The 17,390-nt window shown below is 40.7% G+C and overlaps 1 protein-coding gene across 1 annotated transcript in view; it reads left to right on the top strand.

Annotated features, from left to right (window-relative positions):
• ppil2 (peptidylprolyl isomerase (cyclophilin)-like 2) overlaps positions 1–877 on the top strand; it is a 32,975-nt gene extending 32,098 nt beyond the window's left edge. The window contains exon 20 of the mRNA XM_071917786.2: positions 247–877. Coding sequence (XP_071773887.1) covers positions 247–349 — 103 coding nt within the window. The 3' untranslated portion in view covers positions 350–877. The remainder of the gene's footprint in view (positions 1–246) is intronic.
• Positions 878–17,390: the final 16,513 nt, after the last annotated feature.

A 17,390-nucleotide genomic window follows, 5' to 3' on the forward strand; every position in this document is an offset into this window, starting at 1 on the left:
TGGTGGGAGACAGTGTGTATATATACCAAGTCATACAACCATAAAGCACCTTATATCATAAAAGCATGATCTACAGTAGAGAATGGGGCTATGAGAGGGAAAGCAGAGATCACAGAGACCCATAATCGACAAGGAACAAGGAACCTTTACACCGTACACAAGTCTATGAAAGAAGAATCAGGCGAGTACCTTCAGGGATCATTTAGACATTTTCAGTGTTCTGATATTCTGGTTCTTCTCATCCAGAAAGCGCCCGGTTGCTGAAGACGACAGCGGGCCGTCCACCAGCGGAGTGGCAGCCAAGAAGTCCAAAGGCAAGACGGGCTTGGGAGACTTCAGCTCCTGGTAGAACAGAAACCTTCAGCTCATACTCTTTTGTATTTGAAGACGTTTTGACCGGCCGGGTTGAGCGTCGGCAGAATTGTCAATATCACCACCATATACTCTCATTTTTTGTTGTTTTTATTATTATGTCTCGGTAGTGTTGGCTCTCGTGTGAAACAATAAATCAAAGCTACTTTTTCAAAAATAGTGTGATATTTTCAGTTATTTTATACATGTTGCTTCAGAGATGTGGCAAGTAACTGTTGAGAGGCGGCCAAGAGCCACACTGAGCATGACGATGTTAGGACAGGGGTTCAGCTATTGAAAAGAAACACCACTCAATGGAAGAAATCATTTATCTTATCCCTATGGTCTAGGACAGTCTAATCAATATTTGGTCCAAAACTGGCGGATCAATATTTGGTCCAGGACGGTCTAATCAGTGTTTGTGAACATGAGTTACTCTCTCCCAAAGCCAGACTGGTGGCTGTGGAAACACCAAGAGGGTTTCAGGGTAAGAATTCATTTTCTGGTAGAGAACTGATTAGATTCAGGCGGCTCAACTTGTTAAACTATGAAATATTTTCAATAAATATGCTTGTCAAGTTTGCATCATCATTTTCTATAGTGCTCTATTGAAAGTTTGAGCTATACATCGTCTCTAAAATGAAGACAACCTTGATATAAATAATTAAGCCTGACCTGGTTGCACCGGGACACGCTGTCTCCTTACCTGACCTTACATAGATCTATTTTTTTATTTCAACTACCATGCTGTCTTGAATTTCTCCCTCACTATATGATTAAATTGACAAGAAAATTCTCCTCTTCCTGAACAAGAGGTACTGCAGAGTTTGATTATACATCCAGCAAAATAGACATCTTCTTGAATTCTTCTCATTCAGCAGCATTGTACATGGGGCAGTTACAACAAATTATCTACAAATGCACTCTGTACTTTTGCGATGTAATCACATAAATGGCAAAGAAACAAATTACACCACAATAAATATCGGCTGTGGTATGCAATGAGGGGTGCGATTGTTTGATTGAGAGCATCCATCTTCTGTTTTCATCAGCTGTTTTCATATTTTCAGCTGTATTTCATATTTTCAGCATCTCTGTATTGAGTCGGCGTCATGCCATTTGACAAAATGTCACATCTGCTGTGATGATAACAGTTTCATTCCTCTCAGCTAATGTTTTTGCCAAATTGTAGTCGGCCTTATCAAGGTTTGGCTTTTGCAGCTAGTTTGCAAAGACTGCCATCATTTTTGCAACATCGGCCAAGATATTTTTTGCATTTTAGGCTTTGAGACGACGCTCTCGTCCAGTAAGTAAACAGTCCGGAGCTGCTTGTCTCGCTCCAGGACACTTTGACTGGGACACTGGTGGAGATCAAACCTGTGATCTGCTTCTCAGACCAATACCTTGCCAATATTATTTAATTTTTATTCCCTTTGTTTGTTTATTTGATAATCCAAAATAATGCACAGCCATCAGTCATGCATTAATTATTTAAAATCACCGAGGATAACACATAAAGTTTCCAAAACTTATTTCCAAGACAAGAAGGCTAAGAAAACATGTCATTGGCTGGCCGAGAGTCGCAGTTCATCCCATAAGAAAACACATCAAATAAATAATTATATAAAAAAACAGACATAAACTGATCTTGCTGATTACAATACAAACATCAGCTAAAAATCTGAATAGTTCACATGAGTGGTTTACTCTGCAATATTACTCAGCATACACCTCTTTACCTTCATCTTAGAAGACCTTAAACTGACAGTCTGATTGATTTGTAAGTCCAGCTTGTTCCATTCTGAGGCTCCTTGACAGACTATGGTTTAAAAGTTTGATTATAAATTATTGGAGATACAGCCATATATTGAAATGAAGTGCGGACCTTAGGTCAAACTAGGTTCTGATATTGTTCTTCATCTTCAGTTAAGACTGCGGATCAGAAGTACGGCATATCGAAAGCAATTTGACACGGTGGACACGATCCCCACTGCTGAAGCAAACATTTTCATTCACGGTTATTCCTCTATGAGACTAAATGACAAATTTCCATTACCGGAAACGGAAAACGTTTTCTGTGCGTCGGAGAATTTTTCCCGGGAAAGACCTACCAGACACCGGGTGTTTAGAGCAGCAAATGTAAAAACCTTCCTGAACTGGCTATAGGTTGAATCCCTATTGTTTGTGTCAATCGGTGATAGAGAGTACCAGCAGAACCGACATTTATTTACATGAAAAATGTCGCAGATTATTACTTTCAGACCCTCTGTGGCTCGCTGGAAACCCCACAACACATGATGTATTGGACGCCTGACATCGCCCTAATGCCGCTCCGCTTGAACCTCGTTATTTAGCTTTGCTCTTGGCAGCGGTTGTTGAGCTTCGGGCTTTCACCTGAATGAAGACACCCCAGAGTGTCCTGTCAGGGTTCAGATGAAGGAGAGGATGAGTAAATGAGGGAAGAGGGGAAAGGGAGCCGAAACCCTTCAAACCACCAAGTCTGAGCTACACGGTTATCCTTTTCACACACGGAGAGCTAAAACTTGCCCCCGTCGTACGTTTTTTTTTTTCCCCCCGCCATCCTTTCCAGCACAGTGGCATGAAATGGATTGGAGCCAGCGCCGGGAGACTGAATTAACTAATTGAATGAATAATTGAGGTCTGTGGTCCTTCAGAGCATTAGATGGGGGATTGGAGACTTGGGAGTGATTCGGAGACCATGGAGTTTGTCTAAGCAACCGGTAACTTAAGACGGCGGGTTGCTCACATCATGCGCTCACATACTGTACACACCCGAGCCAAGTGTGTCAGAGATGGGTAAAAATATATACCGAAATGTATCAAATTACACATTTTCCCTCAATGAATGTATCAAAATGAACATACTACTGCATTATATTAAAGTGCATGGATTTTGTCATTTCAAAATACTGAGAAAACATCTTTGAAATGTTGATTTTTCAACATCCACAGACAAACAAAACTAAAATTTGATGGACAATGGGGAAAAAACACAAAGAAGTTATTATGTGTCTCTAGTTATGCGATATGATGTTCAACCTCATTTTTTTAGATTTTAATTCCAGGTTTTGAGAGATTGCAGACTTGAATTCCTCATGATTTAAAGTCATAATTTGTATATTTGGAGGACAAGAGTCGTAGGATTGGATGTACAGCAGAGCGATGGTGATATCTGAACCATCTGCCTTTTGTTTCTGATTGGTGTGTAATTCTATGTGAAAAAATAATTTCCAATGTGTTATATGTCTGTTTTGAAAAATAAAAATCTGATGTTCTATTGTGAAGTTCATCATTCAGTATCTCAAAAATAAGAAAGATCCAGCTGGTTTCATTGATTTCAATTAATAAATTAATCCTTCAATTAATGAATTAATATTTTCTTTTTTACTATTTTCATCCAATTTCCAAACTGTAGGATATCCCATTTTGAAATTAAACTCTTTATGGTTTCCACTGGCCCAAGTTGCTTTTTTAATCATTAAATAGTCTCATTAGCTTATTATCACAGCCAGTGACATGCTGGTAAATAAAAAAAAGGTGGATAAACTGTGACCTTCAGTGAGTGATCATCATATGGTAAATATCCACCAATATGAACAAAAAATGTATTCATGCTTTTGTCCCCTTAAAAGACCCTAAACTTATATCACTTATATTCACACTTAACTATATAATTTTACCTCATAAAGATTTATATCAGCCTAAAAATGTGGCTAAGCTCTATTCTGCAAATGAAAAGGTGAGTAAAGTGGATTCAGGTGGGTTTACTCTCCACATCCATGATGACAGCATTTAGATACACAAGCAGCTCTGAAAAGACGAGGATGTTCTCTAGGATGTTTTCTAACTGCTGTACTTACTCATCCAAAACACTTACGTATGTTGAGCGGCAGAGTGTATGTTTCAGGAAGTGCTCTTCTCAGGAGGATCTTGTGACAAATCACGTGTTTTGCAAAATACAAATTGCAAAACACAACATATTACAAAATCCCATAGGTGGAAAGTAACTAAGTACATTTACTCAAGTATTGCACTTAAGTACAATTTTGAGGTATTTGCTTTACTTGAGTATTTCCATTTTGTGAGACTTTCTACTTTTCCTCCACTACATTTCAGAGGGAAATCTTGTACTTTTTCCTCCACTACATTTATCTGACGGCTGGAGTTACTAGTTACTTTGCAGAATAAGGTTTTACATGCAAAACATACGACATAAAATATGTTGCATTGTTAGAACAGTATATGGAGCAGTTAGACCTATAACATTAAAATACTTCTTACAGGTTAATGCATCAATAATTTAACACTCTGAAAGAATGAGTAGCTTTACTTTTGATACTGCTAATACTTCTATACTTTTACTTAAGAAAAACTTTTGAATGTAGGACTTTTACTTTTTAATCAAGTATTTTACCATTTTTGTATTGCTACTTTTACTTAAGTAAAGGATTAGAGTACTTTTTCCACCACTGCAAAATCCTACCCGTCCTCGCTCTGCAGCGTGTGTGTGTGTGTGTGTGTGTGTGTGTGTGTGTGTGTGTGTGTGTGGCGGTGCAGGTGATGCCTGGTGTGTTTCTTCTTGTTGCAGTGTGTGCAGGTCACATGTCTAGATGTGTGCTGACGTCCTGGGAGCCTCCCATCCACCTTACTGTCCCGCAGGGAGCGAGTGCAGCGAGCTGTAATGATACTGATACCAGAGCGTCGTCACACAGCTCGTGTCCCTCCACCCACAGGTCTGGAAATGTATGGAAAAAGAATTTAGTTATTTTCCAGGTCTTGAAAAGTTTGGAAATCGCACAAAAGTTTGGAAAATTATGGAAAAATAATGTTATAATGTCCCGATGTACTACACATCTCAAATATTCTGGTATTTGTTACTGTATGAATAATCTTCATCATCCATGGAGTGATGTGGCAGTTAGCAGACACAAGACGACGATCTACCTAAACTGTATTGAAGACCAAAATCTTCAAATCAAATCAAGAAAATAAGGGAATAAGGAAAAAGTGTGGAAATTTGAGACTGAAACTGTGTAGGAAACCTGTACCCAGCACTGTCATCGACTCAACTAATTTCTATGTATGGGACGATAGATCGAAATTCAATTCAGTGTCTGGTAGCTCTTTCCTGGGAAAAATCCTCTGCCGCACAGGAAGTGATGCGTTCTACATTTCCGGGTTTGTTTGCAATAAACAGAAGAAGAAGAACTGGGTAGTTAGCATGAGCAGCGATAGCCACCATGGCTGAACAGACAAAGAGAAGAGAAACTCAAACTGCATCAACAGAAAACCCAAGCTCCGCCCACACTGTTTGATTGACAGGTGATCTCTGGGAAGTGCAGTGCAGAAACACCACAGCGATGAGCGCTGAGCAACAAAGACGGAGACAAAATAAAAAAAAGTAGCATCTCACAGATTACCACTTTAAAGGGTCATAAAACTGAAAAAATCTACTTTATTTAACTTATTTATCACAACCCACTTTCCATAGAAATAATAAAACACATAAGTGCATCCTAATCAACAGCATGCAACAAAAAAAGCATCAAAATAGAAAAGACCTGCTGCAGATTTTAGGTACAAGAACATTTTCTGCTCTGGATCCTGTGACATTAACCTGTTACACACTGCAGGAACACCAGCTTGATTCAAACTACTGTAACTCCTTAATGCTTTAACATAGAGTTCATATTAATACCACCCATGTGTTATGTGAAGACAAGTATGGTGACATATTTAAAGCTGCAATAAGTGATTTTTCTGACCACTGGAGGGCAACAGAAACCGCAACACAGTTGTAAATAACACACAGCAAAGCCACTGCACTACGGAGGCCTAAGAAGGACAAATGGGAGGATGAATGCTAACAGCTAAGCTAAACGTACCTGCTGACCAGTCTCACTTTGACAGATCTTTCTCCCGCTGAAGGTCACATGTCCCGCAGTGACAAATGAAGAGGCAGGTAGCAAGTTTACTAGTTGAACACGTTTACTCGCTTCATCGATTCCGCCATTACACTAATTTTTTTCAGGAATGGGAAGGGGAGAGCGCCACTTTTACACAGCAAGGGAGGAGACAAGCTAGTTTTAAAAAAGAGGAGAAAACAGCAACACAGCTGGCTGCTGTGTGGATATTGGTTTATATCATTATGTCTCAGTGAAATCTCCACATAGCACACATTAGCTTCAGGGTTGGTTACAGGGTCTGGAATCGCTTATTGCAGGTTTAAATATTTGCTCATTAATGCCTAAAGCCCTGGCTCCTTGTGCATTACACCCACATTGTACATACTGGTTGCTGGACAGACCGCCTCATCCAGTTACAGATCTTGATGTGATTGGATGAGTGGTTTTTGGTTGTGGTTTTTCCTGCTGCCGCTGATAGAGAGCAAAGTTGTTTTTTTTTGGAGTGAAATTCTTCTCATTCAGCGGCTTCAGAGACTCATCACCTCCGCCAGAGAGGTCAGGCCTTCACCTCAGCTAGTTCGTCTGTCTGTCAGCAGGCAAAAATCTCAAAAACGTATTGAACATATTTCTCTGACATTTGGTGGATAAATAAGCGTTGGGCCAAGGAACAAGTGATTCAATTTTGTGGTGATCTGGGATTTCTGCCAGTAGACAATTATTGTTTTTTTTTTTAGCCATAACTATGAAACTAACAGAGATAGAGACTCGATTCCAAATCCTAAGGGGATGTTAAAGGGTCAACAAATCAATTTAACTTCAGATGTAAGTGATAGAAAAGATGTTTTTGGGCATAATATCAAGTTTGAGAATTGCTCAGCGTTGGCGGAGGTTTGTGCTCTCCGAGTGCCTTCTAGTTTTGATTGAGATAGACTGACTTTAACAAGCTGGACTGTCAACACAGACAGTGGAGGCACATTCAATAGAAACTCACACACAATTGTTTACAGTAAACCTAATTTTATTGGGTATTATGTAACCAGTATTTACATTTGATTCCAGTTGTTTTCCCACATAAAAAGCTGCTGTCACCACCAGTGTTCAGATCTTTTTACGTCTCTTGTTATTGTGGCAAACGGGTAAAACTTCCTCTTGAAAATGACAATCATGAACACAGAAATAAATGTTACCTTCATTGGAATTTAATGGATTCCTAATAGTTGAAATACTTTCAAACACACATCCATCAAATACTTCTGGTCTGCTTTCAATTTGCATACCAGATGTCCTAACCATTTCATTACAACTGTTCTAAAAGTAGTAGAGATGAATTTTTATTCGTCAGGACAAGGAAAACAATCACCCAGGTTAGAAACAGAAATAAATGTTACATTTATTGGACTTTAATGGATTCCTAATAGTTGAAATACAGTCAAAAACATGACTAATACTGTCTGCTTTCATTATACATGCTTCAACCATTTCATTAAAAAGTCATAGAGATCAATTTTTACATGTCAAGACAAGGAAAATAATCAGCCATGTTAGAACAGGAAGTGATGCGTGACTTCCTCATTACCCCCCCTCCCCCTCCACCTCCACCTCCACCTCAGCAAGAGCAGAGGGTTCATCTGAGTTACATCAGAGCTCCAGCTTTTTAATCTAAAACATTTATGATGTTACTCAGTCCAGAGAGAGATGGCGAAGTGAGTCACAGGAACTCTCTGCCATCTAAAAAAGCTTCCTCACTCACTCTTCTGTGGATTATCTGCTTGCGACAAATCTCTACTCAGTGTTACGCAGGAAGCAATTAAAAGCCATAAAGAGCTTTTAATTCTATATGCTTGAGTGATACAATTACTAAACATAATAATTGTACTAATTAAACTAATATGCAGTTGTGTTTTGGAGTGATACCGTTTGCTAATGCAGTGCAGCATGTGGAGGTAAGGGATAAAGGGAAGAGAACAGGACGGTCTTTTGGTATTAAGTATTTGACAAATTTCTTGTTTTAGTAATACAGTACACTGGAAGAGGAGAGAAGAAGATATTCCCAACATCTTAAACATTGCCTGACACATCACATAACAAGTTATTGTGAACTTGAGCACCTGTAATGAAGCTTTTCATACTGAACCTAGAACATTTTTGTGCTTTTGAGCTGTAAGAAAAAGCCACCTCTTCTCATTTCACGTCACATTTCACTGTGTAATGACGGAACCGGGAACCAGTCGAACACTCTCACTGGTGGCTTTTCTCCTGAATTAACTTCAACTGCTTCCTTTGAAACGGTGCTTACATCCTCCATTGTTTCAATGCACTTTGTGCTGAATTCCACTTTACTTTTGCTAGAAAGCAGCAACAGTGTTGCTAGGCAACAAAAGCAGTAAATGTTTTTGTGTATGAAAGGGCAGATCCAGGCAATTTGATGGCTTTCAAGGGACGGCGAGAAAAGGGTTTGAAATCAACCACGATGCATTTCTAAATGGGATGTTTTGCTGGCTTTTCTTTGTGAAAGGGACTATGGGGAATTATCAAAATGGCCTCCGAAGGCTTCAGTTGTAGTTTACCAGGCCTTTCTGCACAGAAGAGATGAGAAACTTTCATGATCCCTGGGGAGAAATTGGGCCATTTCAGCAGCAAATAGTAATATGATACAGCAAAGAAAAATAGAATATACATAAGAACAGAGCAAATTGGGTTGAGTTATATAAGCATACACAACTGACAATTTGTGCTGCGTGTTGCATTTTAACATCAATAAATCCTTACTACATTAATTTTAAGACATTAGTATAATTACCATAAACAAACAAGACCGTCACTGAGCCTCTACACTGCACTTTACATTGTGTGCTACTGGGGCGGATTTGGCGGGAAATCTGCTGGATCAAAACAGGAAGAGGTTCTGTTCTTCCAGAGCAAACGGAGCTAAAAGCTTTCAGAGTTTCTGGCAGCAACAGATGGTGGAAGGAGTGAAAGAACGATAGAAAAATCACATCCAACATGTTTATCCTCTTCAGGAAAGACAAAGAGAAAACCAAAGAAGCAACATCCTCTTTGTGACAGAAAGCAGAGGGGTTTATGGGAAATGAGGTCTTAATTTTGAGAAACACTATAGCGCTAACAATACCAGTAGCGTGAGATAGAGGCTACCAATCGTCTTCACCATGGTCTCATTTGTTTACAGTAATTAAACCAAGGTGTCACAACTAATTTGACAATCATATATTGGTGTTTAAAAATGCTGCATATAGCACCTTTAATTAGAAATGTATGGGTGAAGGTATGAATTACAGCATTAAGAGGCTGTGCAAAATAGCAGCAGTAGTAGCAGCATAACTTACTTAAATAAGTGAAAATGTATATATGTAAATGTCAGTATATATGCAATGTATAACAAATGGGAGGACCATGAGTTTATGAAGAAAAACAAAATATTTCACACAGAAAATTCACTTTCAGACCGGTTGTTTTCCCCGACTGTGATTGTGGAACAGAACGTCAGCTGCACTTTCGACATCCTGAACCTCCCGTGATTACACACAGGCTTTTATAGCAGCGGTTTTATGTGCTGTCTGTTTTTTACTCTCTGTTCTCCATTTCCCAGAGACCATCCTCACTCCAGACAGTGATGAAGGACAAATAAGTTACCTAACTATCCCTTATGTACTGCAGCACTGATCAGCTGCCGAGTAAGATATTACTTTTTAAATTGAGTAGCACTAGTATCACAGTTTTTTTTAAGTACTTTTTAAGCCACTTCCAGAATTATTTGGAATCATTTCTCCTGGATTGAAATTTGAAATATTTGAATAAAATTGAACTGTTAACTGAGTATATTTATATGTAATTTACGGTTGTCATACAGCGCAAATCAAAGAAAAATCTCTGATCTTGTGGGAAAAACATTCAACATATTACCTTTTACAGAAAAAGATTCATTCACAGTGAGTTTTTTTTTTTGAATGGGTTTGGAGGCTCCTGTGTAATGTTTGTACTTTCCAACACTGTGCCAAACCACACCCAAAAATACACCCCACCCTGAAGAGCAGAGGGGTAATTAATTTGTCATGGTGATGTAAAAAGAGCAGCTGCAGATCATTCCAGACACTGATGCGTGCCCTTACCTATATCCTTCAAACAGATAACTGCTAATATGACAGCGAAAATTAGTCACTCCCTGTTAAGTTGGTGCGTCAGCGAAAGCTCTCTGACACCCTGCGTTTTGGATCCACATCCCTCCTTCGGCTTCTTCATTTTCGATGACATCACCCCCCTCCTCTCCCATTGGGCGGGACGCCTGCCGGTCGGACGGAGCTGACCAATGGCTCCTCTCCGGCGTCCGAGGGGTTTTTTGGACACGGGGAGTGTGGCAGATGCAGTGCTGTAGCCATGGCGACAGTGGATGCTGAGCGCTGCCACGACTTTGTGTAGGCAGACTCTGAATGGGGATGACATCACTTTGGGAGACAGGAGAAAAACAACATCTCCTTCTCTGTCCGTGTGTCTGGTTTTATGCCCATGACAATACCACCAAATATTATACGGATGCGGATGCTTATATTTGACCAAAGACATCTGACTGACTAGACAGAAACACACGGAAAGGGATTTTGACGCTCTTAAAAGTGAACAGAAATTGTGTCTGATATGAATTTATAAAGATTTTGATACTGATATCTTCATATTGAAGCAACCGACAGCCTATATTTTGTGCCGATTTTCAAAATCTTTACATCTGAGCGTTTTTATGACAAAACAAATATACGTTTTCAGTGTTTCCCCCAGAAATTTCTTCTTGTCAGTATTGTAAAGCCTCTGAAACAGCATTTAGATCATCATGGGACACTAAAACTCTCCACTGAAACCCAGACTAATGAAATTCTTTTAGCATTAGGGAGACCCACCTCTCCTATTCCATGGCAGGGAAACTTTGGTATACATTAGGCCTTTTAATGAATAATTAATGTACAAAAAAAAAACAATTAAATGAATAAATGTGCAAAAAAATAACATTTCAATGCAGGTTTATGGACTGTTTTTATGTAGCTGTGATCAGGGAGGAGCCTGCATCATATCAGAGGCGGACAACACTGACCGGCTGGTATCTGATATTTAATAAAAGGCCAATATCGGCCCGATAACCCCAGGATGTAGTCACTGGCTGCCTGCTGTGCTGCTGCTTTCACAAATTCATCTGCAGTATTGAGTCTTTTGCCATTACCCAGGTGACAATAAGGGGAAAAAAACACTGTGCCAACATTGTTGTTTGGACGCTCTATAGCTCTTCCTCATTGAATCTCCTCTCTTTCTCTTTACCTCTCTCTCTCTCCCTCTCTCCGCCTATGACTCACCGCTCCGGGGATAAGGGCTGGCCCCTCCCTCACATGACATCAGAGGGCTGGAAATAGCAGCAGCATTAAAGCTTCCAGTCATGGGAGCCTGCTGCGCGCCCTGCACTCAGGACAGCCACTTCCAGCTAAGGAAGAGCGAGGGAGGGAGGGAGGGATGAACGGACGGAGGAGAGAAAAGAAAGTGACAGGGGAGATAATGAAGTGACAGCAGCAACAAGAAAATGGGGGTCATTTGGCACGACATCCTTTGAAAACAAACGTCAGATGAAGAGGGGGTGAAAAATCTGAGAGCAGCGATGATGATGTTCTGTCAAATTACGTACTGACACCTTTGAATAATCTGCATTTCCCAATGGTGGAGCTCTACGCTGTGTCTCCATGGTGACACTTCTTAATGTATAGTCACAACATACATACAGTACATACATTGTACACATTGTAGCTGTGCGTTAGGAACAGAGATGCATGTGGACAAAGCACACACACACAATACAATAAGAGATCTACAACGCCTTCTTCAAACCTCAAGCTATAGAGGCTGAACTTCTTAGTATCAACTTTAATCAGCTATGGAAAAATTGAAATTAATTTGTACTTTTTCTGACAGAACTACAAATAGAATCTTATTAAAGTGATAATCACTAGATTCACATTTGTTTTTTATTTTTCGGTGGTTCTTTGTTGCTAAGCGCTCGTTGCTGCGGTGTTTCTGCACTGCACTTCGCCTCACTTGTCAATCAAACAGTGTGGGCGGGACTTTTAACATCTTTTTAATTGTATTTTCCTTTGATGAAGTTTGAGAAAACACATTAGCTCGGTGAAGTTCAACCTGGTTGATGAAACCCTCGTGCGTCCAATAGAAACAAGGGAAGTAGCCCACCAGGAAGGCAAAGAAAATGTAGAAAACATTTAAAGTGACAATGTCAGAATTTTCTGAATTATGCAACATAATTCTGAAGTTGTACAGGAGCCTCAGTAGAAAAGCTCTCTCCTCCATACCAGGTGTGTTTAAAAACACAGAGGAGATGAGTGATCTATGGCCATTGGATCTGATATTTTAGATATTGGATGATATATAGCCTACAACACTAACAAGCTAATGAGCTAGGAGCTGCTCCTCTCCTCTCCCCGCTTCTTGATAACTCCAACTTCCCCAAGCATCTAGTCAAGAGTTGGGCTGTACCAAGAGGCAAGCGCCGAGCGAACAACGTCCCATGTGAAAGACCCATATCACTGCTCACTACCCAGTTCTTCTTCTGCTAATTCCAAACAAATCCCGTGCACCAGAGGATTTTTCCCAGGAAAGAGCTACCAGACACCGGCTTCTCTCTCTCTCTCTCTCCCTTCATATGTCTGTATCTGTCTCCCTGCCTATCGGACGTACAGTACCAGTCTGTGGTGAAGAGGTTGGGACAGAGCTGACCCCTGACCCCCTGGACCCTGACCCTGACCCCCTCCCGGCGTTGAACCCCACCCACCACAGGGCGCGGCGCGGTGGAGGAAGACGCAGGGTGGGATCAGCTGTGTGGCCCGGCGCCGCATGAGAAGTAGGTCAGGAGACGTGACTGAGTGTGAGAGTAACACACGCCGACATACACAACCAACACACTACTTCCTGTCTATCTGCAGCCAACACAACACCAGCGCCTCCCTCCCTCATCTCTCTCTCTCTCTCTCTCTCTCTCTCTCTCTCTCTTCTTCTATTTATCTATCTCAATGGGCAGAGCATGGCACTAACAATGCAAAGGTTAGGTTTGATTCGCACTGGAGCCAGCCATACTGAAATATGTATGCACTCATGGTAGCGTGAGGTGCTTTGGATAAAAGCAAATGGAATATGCTCTCTCTCTCTCTCTCTCTCTCTCTCTCTCTCTCTCTCTCACTGCCCCCCCTCCCCCTCCCCCCCGCCGCCCCCTTCTTCTATGGTATTATTAATAACAAAGCGAGCTGCCCATTCATGTTTCTCTGCATGTTTCTCTGCTTGAAGGTCAGAAGAGGAATATTTTGTTAAAGCCGCAATATGCAACTTTCCTCCTTGAGGCAGGAAGTGTGCTGTTAGCCCCGCCCTCCTCCACCTCAGCTGGTCAAGCTCCCGCCCCGACACCTGTCACTCATCTTGATGAGCTGTCCACCTTGAAATGACATCTAGCCTGTTTGGCTTGGCTATTTTTTCTTTTCTTACTGCTTTCCGCCATTGTTGTTGTTGTTGTTGTTATAACTTCCCTGCTGTGTGGCTGCTAGCCTCATCTTGGTAGCCACAACCAGCTCACTGCTAGCCACGCCCACAACAAAACGCTTACAACCAAAAATGCAGGGGGCAAAAAAGGCAAACAGGGGGATTTATGCATGAACACACAGGTCCACGAAAAGACAGGCTGATAATGTAAAATATATGCTATTGATTTATTGTTATGTTAATGTGAAAAAAGTTGCATATTGCAGCTTTAAGAAAAAGAAAGGGAGTGTGAGATAAATGAAAGGCTGACAGGCTGCTAGCTGTTTGAAGACAAGCTGGCCATCCCAAGGACATCAAAAAACAGATCAACTAACTCTACAATGCCATAGCAACGCCATACTGTATGTTACAATAAATGTATGGTATATCCTTTAGTGTTTACCTACAGCAGTTCTGGTCATCCTTCAGCAGAAATGGCCTGTTCATAGACCTGCAGATGCATTGGCAGTTCCAGTTACTTCATACAAACACACATTCAGGTTCAGAGTTGTAAGAGCCTGTGCAGCAGGTTCAAATCAGGTTCAAATCAGTGAGAAGACCAGCAGGAGAGCTTATTCACTTTGACATCTGTTTACCGTTTCCTGCATATCTTTTATCTGATCAGCAGAAGTTAGCTACGTGGCTCTCAACTCAGATAACTTTGAAGTGCTGGGGCTGCACAAATATTGATAAAGTCATTTGGAGATTTGTTGTTCAACATTTCAATTATGATACGCAGCTTTCTCTGCATAATTTATTTTTCAGTCCTCGGAAAAAATAAAAAAAATATGTGGGGAAATGAGATTTTAATGCTGAAGATTTGTGGTGTAAGAATATAATGACGGATTTTCTCAAAACAGAACAATTCTCTGAGGAAAAATGCAGCCTCTTGCAGTTTGGAAACTCAGTAATATAGACTGCAATTTCATTTTTCTTTGCCTATTACACAGTCAAATTTGCCAGTTTTCGACAAATACTCAAATTTGCATCAGCTAGAACACCTTACTACAATACTAGGAGAGATTAATTTAATCGTGTTTCACAGCTTCCCATGGTCAAAGCAGTCATCTGTGTGTGTGTGTGTGTGTGTGTGTGTGTGTGTGTGCCAGTTTTTTCAAATGGTTTTGCCATATGCTCACATCTCAAATCAATTTCAACGCTAATTTGCAGCAGGGTTTCCTCAGGTCATATTCCATCGTGCTGGACAACAGAACGATGCTGGGCCGTTCTTATGGTCGCCTGATGTGTTGATTGCCGATGCGATAGATGCCCATCTGTTGCTTTCAGTGACCTCGCCCTGCTGGAGTCACGGGTTTGAAGCCGGTTGCCTACGCCTTGCCAGTAAACAAGACTGAGGACCGAATGGAAACTGGCCCCAGGTGATGGCGAGCCCAGTAGTTGAGTTTGAATCAGAAGGTTCAAGGTTTAAATACTGATCTGAAACAAGTGTGTGATCTGTCTTATGGATTGGGATATGTGACCTCTGGTGCTGCTTTACTGAAGCTGATCTTTTATATATTTTTTTTTTTGTTATCCCTGAAACGTTGCGTGGCAGGAAGCCTATTCAAACCCATGTCTTGCAAAACATAATGGAATATTTATGGATAATATTTACATTTGTGTTTCTGTTTTGGATTGATTTGCACAATGACATAAGGCCGAGCCCTGCCAAGCTCCTTTTTTCCATATACACTTCACGCCTCATATAAACAATGAGAAAGTCTTGCAAATGAACGCAACACACACAGTTTTTAATCTACTGTATAGCGACTCCAGATTAAACGGTGTGAGAACAGACTCAGGCTCCTGGGGAACTGGAGGTGAGATTCAGTCATCAACCCCGGTCACAACAGTGAGATAAAAATATAAACTCTGACAATTGTATCTCTTGGGGTAAGAGTGTTATGTTTGTTCAATCTTTTGTTTAGCCTTATGTTTCAGTGCTATTGCGTGTATATTATATTGTATTATTGACGTTAGAATGCCATCAAATGATATCTTGCACATATTGTCTCAGTGTTGCCATCTCTCTGTTCCTTCTCTTAATCTGTGTATATACATCTACTCTATATGTGATAGTTCCTTTATTGACTTTATGAGACCAGGTTAAAGACCAGGTCAGGAAGGATCACAGACCTGCAGGACACCGGCCCTCGAGGACCGGAGTTTGACAGCCCGGATTTAGATGCTCACTTGCTTTCATGAAAGTAATGGGAGAAAGGCACAGGACAAGAGTGCAAAATACAGTTAATGCCCACAATGAAAGCTGATTGGTTCCCATTTTGTACCTCAGCAACACTGTCCATATCACGTAAAAACATTTTCCAAAGTGATATTCTCAGGCTTTTACTCACTCGCTGTGTGTTAGGAACCAGTGTAAGATACATAATTGGTGGGGGGGTCAGAAAAAAAATTGTAATTTAAAACAAATTTCCTGCATTTCTACACCTCTTGGATTAAGTCAAGAAACAGCAACCCTGTATAATGTTAACCAAAAATGTAAAATTATGTTATATTACTAGATTTCAGCAGTGAGGTGCTTACATTCATGACTTTGCATAGGCATACTAACCTAAAAACCTATTACTGGGAATCGCGAGAAAGTTTCAGAGCGACAGACACAGAGCATCCCCGTAACCATAGCAACTCACTCTCACTCCTGCCTGCGTGCGCAAGGCGCGAGAGGAGAGGGAGAGACGCAGAAGAGCCGCTGACTGAGATTACTCTGAGCACCATGCATGGGAATAAATTACAATATAATAGATTTGTGTATATTTCTCGCTATTCAGATGGTCTGAATAACTCTCTGCTGCACGGTGCTGCTCTGTCTCGTCTCGTGCGCTGTCAGCGTCTCTTTTCGCGCCGCGACGTTATCAGTTATGAATTTGTTTTTCACTGCGTGAGAAAATGGACTTGTGGCGTGAGAGCGTGTGAAAAATGTCAATTGCGTGAGTCTCACGGTCAATGCGTGAGAGTTGGCAGCCCTGTGAACTCGCTTGACATTATTATGTATGAAACTGCCAATCAGATTTATTTACTTATTAATCTAAGGTGCCGGAGCGCCGTTCCAGATCGTTCCGGCCCACTTTAACCCCTGCATTAAGGGCATGTATAATTATCTCAGTCTTATTAAAAGACAGAAGCAAATTAATCTTTGTAATGCTTGAAAGTTGGTAAAATGTATATCAGCCTGCTTTGTTTGTTGCCCAAGTCAAAGGTAACTCTTAAATTCATTTAGTGAGGCTTAACATCAAGAGTTAGAGGATAGATAGATATATGTGAAAGCCAATAACAAGGATGCCTGAATTTAGTTGAAGTAAGTTTTGGGAAATCGAGTTCTTTTTATCAGCTGGACAGTGATGAAATATTTCCAATTTACAGGGAGTTTTAACGGAGAACTAGAGCTGAGTATCGTCAGCATAGAAGAGAAAAGCAGTCCGATGCTGATGAATAATGCAGTAAGGTCGTCATTTGGCATATCTGAAGAATCAAAATATGCCCAAGAATTGAGCTTGAGGCACATCACATATAATCACTGAAGCA

The sequence above is a fragment of the Centroberyx gerrardi genome, chromosome 8 (assembly GCF_048128805.1).
Source record: "Centroberyx gerrardi isolate f3 chromosome 8, fCenGer3.hap1.cur.20231027, whole genome shotgun sequence".
Taxonomy (NCBI): Eukaryota; Metazoa; Chordata; class Actinopteri; order Beryciformes; family Berycidae; genus Centroberyx; species Centroberyx gerrardi.